The following is a 6,985-nucleotide window of genomic DNA, read 5'->3' as shown; positions in this document are numbered from 1 at the left end:
TACTACAAAAATACTCTTCTTTGATGTATAAAATAGTATTTATCGAGCTTCCATTATTGAAATAGTTAGGTTGTATGTTGAGCAATTTCCTACATTGTCGGTGGTTGAATTTGTGTCCATCACATTCCGACTTCTCGTGAAAGCAGGTTGTTTGGGTGTAGGTAGAGGTGAATGTTCATTACTAATCATTGAGACTACATTAAGCATGGTAGGTCGATCGGTCGGACTTTCTTGGACACAAAGAAGGCCAATGTTAATGAATCTCAACAGAACAGAAGTGAAAGAAGGATATCCTATTGTTGGCTCCATCATCTCCGAACTTCGATCATCTCTCCACAACTCCCAGGCCTAGAATTTCAAATCAAACTAAATTTAATTAAAGACTAATAGCATTTCAATTTATAAGATTAATGTAAAACATAAGGAATTTGGGAGAGTATAAGAGCTACATACGTATCTAAGAAGATTGAACGACTTGTTATAGAAGCCAGTATTCTTCTTCCCACTCACAATCTCTAGTAGCAATACTCCAAAGCTAAACACATCAGACTTTATTGAGTACAAACCATCCATAGCATATTCAGGAGACATATAGCCACTGCATTCCAAAATTAAGTAAAAGACTTTATTAGTAGCTTGCTTAGTGAATTTAGCTGAGAATCGTAGTGTTCTATATTACACAAATATTCTCCTTTTATTTCCTTAATTATGTTGACGTGGCAGGGTGTAGTAGCCATTAGATATCTTTTTTCAACAATGGCTAATCAAGGGACTACTACACTCTATCACGTTAGCATTGTAGGATAAAAGTAAGATATTGGTGTGCTATATAGCATTACTCAATTGGGAATTGCAAATAAATTTATTCTATTGGTACTATAGTTTTTACTACAAATCCTTTATAAACTTGACATGACAGTCTATAATTGGTTAAATGATTATGCAATAAAATTTGACTTTACTGACTTGTCAACCATACACTTTTAATTATTTTATCAATTATAGACGGTCACATCAATTTGTGAAAATATTGTAGTAAAAATTGAAATATTCCCAAGCGCTTTCTTTGCAGATGTTAAATGTGAAATAAATTGCATACTTACTAAGTTCCGACAATTCGATTTGTGTTTGTTTGTGTTTCGTTGTCTCCAACTATTCTAGCCAGCCCAAAATCTGATATTTTCGGATTCATTTCACTATCCAATAGAATGTTGCTAGGTTTTAGATCTCTGTGTATGATCCGTAACCTTGAATATTGATGAAGATAAAGAAGCCCTTGAGCAATCCCTTCAATAATGTGTATGCGTGTCTCCCAATCTAACACCCTTTTCTTGATTTGATCTGTTTACATAGTATAGCTTAGAAAATTAATGCTAAAATAAAAAATTAGAAAGAAAAGAGTACTATAAAAAGCATGATAACAAAAATATGCACTCACCAAAGAGGTAGAAATCCAAACTTTTATTGGGCATGTACTCGTATATTAACATTTTTTCATCTTGCTCAATGCAACAGCCTAAGAGTCTGACAAGATTTCTGTGCTGGAGTTTGGCAATTAGTGTTATCTCATTTCTAAACTCCTCAAGCCCCTGTCCAGATCTTTTTGAAAGCATCTTTACTGCAATTTCTTGCCCTTTAAATGATTTCCCCTATGAAAGAGAACCATAAGTTATTTAAACTTTCATGAAAGTTTACCATTATTGGTTGTCGTAATAGTTTTGAAGCACATTCATCAAGAGAATGAATCATATATACCTTGTAGACTGGTCCAAAACCTCCTTGTCCAAGCTTATTGACAGCTGAGAAATTATTAGTTGCAGCTGATACACTCTCATAACTGAACACCGGTAACTCGCCATCCTTCTTCCCTCTTATATTCACATTATCTTTAGTGTTTGTTCCATCATTGATTCCATGAAGTTCAGTACTGAAATCAAATGACAATAGATCATATCTGAAAGTCTCCTCTCCTGTTTGATATAGCATGACCAGAATTTGTCACTTTCGTGGAAAATCAAATAACACTATGAGCCATGTCAGTACACAACTGTAAATGATCGTTTCAAAACCCTGAGCACTATCTTCACCAACTGATCAACATGATACTAAAAAGCTTATGCTCCGTTTGTTTCGACGTGAAATGTTTCCGATCGTAAAACATTTTCAACGAAATTATTTTTCAGAAAAATAAAAGTTTGTAATTTTTTTAAAGTAATTTCTATGTATATGGTTAGAACTTACACTTACCTTTGTGCTTGTGTTTGAGCTTTCGCTTCCTTGAAAAGCAAATTGAGAGGAATAAGATAAGCCCGATTGCGGTTGCTGTGACCAGCACTGGTAAAATCACCCACACTTTCCGTTTGTTGCCTGATTCTGATTATAAGAATCACTATTAGCTCAATCATAAGTATTCATTCATAAAGAGAGATAACATAAATTTGTGTAGATTTCGTTCTATTCATCCTACTTTTGGTACCTTGATATTCATCAGCAGCAAGTCTGAGATAGATATCTTGTCCGGTCTTGCCACCATCTGCGAATTGCTGTAAATTTAAAAGAGCTCCTTCCCACATCATACAGTACCCGCTGCTATTATAAGCATAAGCTGTGCAAGAGCAATTATTCATGCAAGCCCCTTCACAATTCATAGCACTCACTGCCGAATGTGCTTTTGAATTAACAGGGAATCTCAGGTTTGGTATTTTCATGAACCAATCTTTTTTTCCATTAGCATACGTATTATTCATACATTGCAAAGGGGATTTCCGCACACAACCACCTGACCAATCACTTAGGTTTGTTTCTTCAATTGAAAACGGTTTAAAACCAGTTAAACATACACAGGGGTTTGAGAAATTCTCATAATTCACGCCAAATGCACCGCACAAACCATAGACATCAAATGCATTTTCCGGTCGAGACCAAAATAAGGTCCAAACCCAAGATCTTTCCGACCATGCGAGTTGCTGGAGCTGTCCTGAAGACTGAATGACAAACCTAAATCTGGAACTGGAAAAACTGTTTTTAATTGAATAAGTCAAATAGCTTTCATTTTCATTTGTCACAAAGCTGGAGTTGGAATCGTTGGATATATAATTCATCAACATGTCAGGAACTAAGCTGAAATATTTTCCATTCCAAACTCCAGAACGGGCATATATTTGGGATCCGTTCCACGCCAAGATAAATTGATCGCTTCCATCTTGGGTTAAACCGAAGGAGAACATACCTGGTGCAGGATCTTCTGAATTTTTCCATGAAATAATCTGCTTTGTTTTTCCAGTAATCTTATCGATCCCAAGCTTTGCACCAGGAAGCCATGTATCTGTCGGATGGTCGAAACTCTCCCAAAAGATAGTATTCTTGTTGGAACTATCTCTTAAAACAAAATTTCCATCATCACCAAGTACTGCTTCAGTTGAGTTTGACCGGGAAAGTGTCAAATTTGTCGACCAAACTGGGATGTTGTTGCTGGAACCTTGAAGCAGGACTAGATTGCCATCTTCGGAGAGTTCAAGTCTTGATGAAGATGCGTCAGACAAAGGGTTTTCTCTATTTGCTACCCAAACAATGTCTTGTTCTTGGAGACCAAAAGTATTATACCATATGCCTAGGTATATTTTTGAAGCACCTCGTATGAACAAACCGAGTGTAAAATTGCTGCCTGCAGATGATATGCTATTTTTGAGTGAAAGAGGCTGACCTGCTGAAAGGATATCTGATGCAATGGAAAAACATGCTCTGTAGTAAGACAGGACAAGAAGCAGAACAAAGAAGAGCCATGGCTTACTCGTATAGGTAGCCATTCCTCTCCAATGATAGAGGAATAATGATGCCGGTATATATCAATGAGAGCAAGAAAACTTGGACTTTTCTTATGACAAAGTCTGTTCCCAGCCCGCCGTTGACTTAATGAATGGGCATTCAAAGAAAATATAAAAATAATTATAATTACAATGAATCTCTCTAACATCCTTCCTTAAACTCTAGGTGGAACAATCTGAAAGTTTGAGTTTCCAATAAATTTTTTTCTTTTTCTTTTTCTTTTTTGCTGGATATAAATTTTCTTTACCCATTGCCACCATGCCACTTGTTTGCCTCACTTTCCAAATAAAATGCAGACTTTCTGCTCCTCCAGATACATTGGTTGGTACTCAAAAAATTTAGTTTTGGGGCAAAGGCCAATAACAAAATACATAGCGAAAATTGTCTACCTCTCTTTATGCAAATTAAATGGTCAATCTAACACCAAAAATATCAACTCATCCAAAAAATAAATCCAGCAACCACCACAAGCAAGACACCAAAATTTGTACGTGGAAAACAAAAACCACGGGACCTAGTCTAGATAAAACTTCCACTATCAACAATAATAGGCTTACAAATGTTTTATCTAGAGGTTATCACTACATCAAGAATACACACATTCTTGAATTAAAACATAAATTCATTATTTTAAAAGTGGATTTCAACAAAAACAAGAAAGGCCTCACCAAGTGGGGATGAACAACCAAGTAACTGGAGAGGAAGTCCAACAATCGACACCAGTCATTGCGTAGCCCTCGTCGTTAGGAACAACATACTGAAATTTCATCAAGATCGGACAATAGATGACCATCCAATCTTGACGGAAATAACTATGTGAAAAACCCCATTTTTCTCCTTTCTCTCACTGTTTGCTCGAACCTCTTTAAAAACTGACTGCTTCTCTCTCTGTTTCTCAAACTGAAAAATCAGCTTGCCTACGTAGGAAGGACCACCCAACATTTAGTAACCCGATGAAGCCATATAATAGGATCCTCTCCATGGAATCATGGAAACACCATCTTCATAGGTCGAAAAAAATGCACATCTTCCCTGTGGTCACGATTGTGACTATATATACCGTGAAAAAGAGCTATATATGATCCTTCGTTTCTTTTCTCTGGATAACGTGACGACTCCCCTTGATGTTTTGCAAATGTATCGAAGGCCTCCTTCACCGTCTGGGCAATGCTCTCCTTCAATGATCATTCAAGGCTCTCCTTAAATGATCGTTCAAGGTTCTGCATAGACTCGATCGTGTACTTCAGACTCCAGCTTCTCAATACGGTCCTTTTGGGTCGACATAGCTCTGATATATACCACTTGATAAGATACGATCAGATAGATAGATGGGTTGTGAATGAAAGTAGAAATGAAGTGACGAATGCGATTGATTAGTTTTCCACTTGAGGCAAGAAAGCACCTTACACACCAATTGTTTGTTTATATCTTTGATACTCTTCCCTTGGCTATTCCCTACCTTAAATAAATGACTACTACTGGGCATGAACAACCCATCTGCTGTGAAACACTACTCTTAACAGAATGCCAAACATACCCAACAACAATGAAACATAATGATAAACATAGCCAACACTAATTGAGCGGAATGATAAACATAGCCAACTAGCTACCCAACTGAGAAGTACTGATGAGGATCAGCTTCTCAGTTTTATTATTGTCCACGTGGAAGCTTAATCAAAGTAACGTGGGTTAGGCTTCCTCTTCCTACGGACACGGTTCCTACCGGATGGTGTTATTAATTGGTAAAGAAACTAAAAATTATGAGTGAACACGTGAACTAATTAAGACAACATTTATTTTCTTTGATGTACGAATAAGTCGTCCTGCTTCCATTATTAAAAAATTTACGCTATTTTTTAAGCATTTTTCTGCACTGATAAATATTTTTGAATTTGTGTCCATCATATTCCGGTACGTAGTTGCTTGGTGTACGTAACATGACTTGATTTTAAAATTTTTATCAAGTCTTTGCCGGCCCAGCTGTATCTCCTTTTCTCTCGTTTCGATTGGTTTGGATTACGTGTTGCTTTACCTCTCCTATTAGGAAACCTCTTCTTTTTTCTTTTTTGTCTTTTTTAATTTATTTATTTGTTTTATTTAAAAGAAGCAAAAGGATAGGTATAATTATTCTAGTTGAGCGTTGTCATAATAGTAGCTACCTACGAGAGGCGCATAAGACGAGTCTAGAGGCTAGACGGTGAGAACTGCAAGCGCTCCGTCAAATCCAACTGAGCCTAGCCCTATTATAGCATTATTGGGACTTAATGCGATTAATACTAATTAGGTTTGAGAATCCTCATTGCGGAAGTCAAACTCTTATCCTAGTACTTATCTAACCGGCCACTTCGGGATTAACTTGATACCACTGAACTACCACTACTAATGGTAGGTTCATAGCTACTTTAGCACCATCTTTTTCAAGCTCTATATATATATGAGCACCAATTCTTCCATAACGATAGAGAGGTGTATTAAAAATTTAGATTTTGAGTAGTTCCGTTGGTTGATAGGGAATTTCTCTTTATTAGAGTTGTTACACATTCATCTCTTACTCATCTCTTTTGCAAATTCATAATTCAATTTATGGGATCACATGTAGGTTCTATATATGTAATGATGGATTTGTCTATTTCTTGTACGGACATTGGCAAACGATGAAAACCAAATATTTTTCTTTCTAGAACAACGTTAAATTTTAATGTAATGTATGATTGTGTAATTTTTTTAACGTTGTTTTATGATTCTTTAAAATCTTAAAACTATTGTGGCAAGCAAAGCTACTGGGGTCTTCTTTCACGGGATGGCTACTCCCAAATTTCAAGTAGAAATGAAGTTCCACAAGCGGGACGGCCTTTAATGAAGTTTTGAAATCTCCAAGTTCCGACTATGATTATTCATGGCCTTTTACTTGTAGAACTCATTTAATTAAGGGTTAAATCAGTTTATGTGATTAGCTTAAAGTACAATGTAATTCGCTCACTACGGTATAAGAAAATAAAAAATAATTCAAAGGTCCTTAAAATATGACAAAATAACAATTTAGTCGTGTTGCACGTCAAAACACTTTATGAATTTTGTTAGTGTGGTACGTCAATACCAATAATATGATAATACGTGCCACTGTTAATTCTAAATTACTTACCTGACCTAAACGTCC

The 6,985-nt window shown here is 36.1% G+C and overlaps 1 protein-coding gene across 1 annotated transcript; it reads right to left on the bottom strand.

Moving 5' to 3' along the window:
• On the bottom strand, positions 1-5,572 carry LOC133880844 (G-type lectin S-receptor-like serine/threonine-protein kinase B120). Its single transcript, XM_062319806.1, has 7 exons — positions 2,477-5,572; positions 2,248-2,373; positions 1,756-1,970; positions 1,439-1,649; positions 1,104-1,341; positions 454-598; positions 1-348 (listed from the first exon to the last, which is right to left on the bottom strand). Exons 1-7 carry the CDS (start codon positions 3,804-3,806, stop codon positions 40-42), a joined length of 2,574 nt encoding a protein of 857 aa, XP_062175790.1. The 5' UTR covers positions 3,807-5,572; the 3' UTR covers positions 1-39.
• Positions 5,573-6,985: the final 1,413 nt, after the last annotated feature.

This window comes from Alnus glutinosa, chromosome 11, assembly GCF_958979055.1.
Source record: "Alnus glutinosa chromosome 11, dhAlnGlut1.1, whole genome shotgun sequence".
NCBI lineage: Eukaryota > Viridiplantae > Streptophyta > Magnoliopsida > Fagales > Betulaceae > Alnus > Alnus glutinosa.
Note: the sequence above shows the minus strand (reverse complement) of the source record. Positions and strands in the feature narration are given on the sequence as shown.

What these genes read in the sequence shown, in the direction of transcription:
- LOC133880844 (XM_062319806.1), bottom strand. Translation starts at nt 3,806, where the DNA reads ATGGCTACCTATACGAGTAAGCCATGGCTCTTCTTTGTTCTGCTTCTT. An exon ending in TTTGGATTTCTACCTCTTTG is followed by an intron (nt 1,342 to 1,438) that starts GTGAGTGCATAT and finishes CTATGTAAACAG; the next exon opens with ATCAAATCAAGAAAAGGGTG. An exon ending in CGTTCAATCTTCTTAGATAC is followed by an intron (nt 349 to 453) that starts GTATGTAGCTCT and finishes TTGAAATTCTAG; the next exon opens with GCCTGGGAGTTGTGGAGAGA.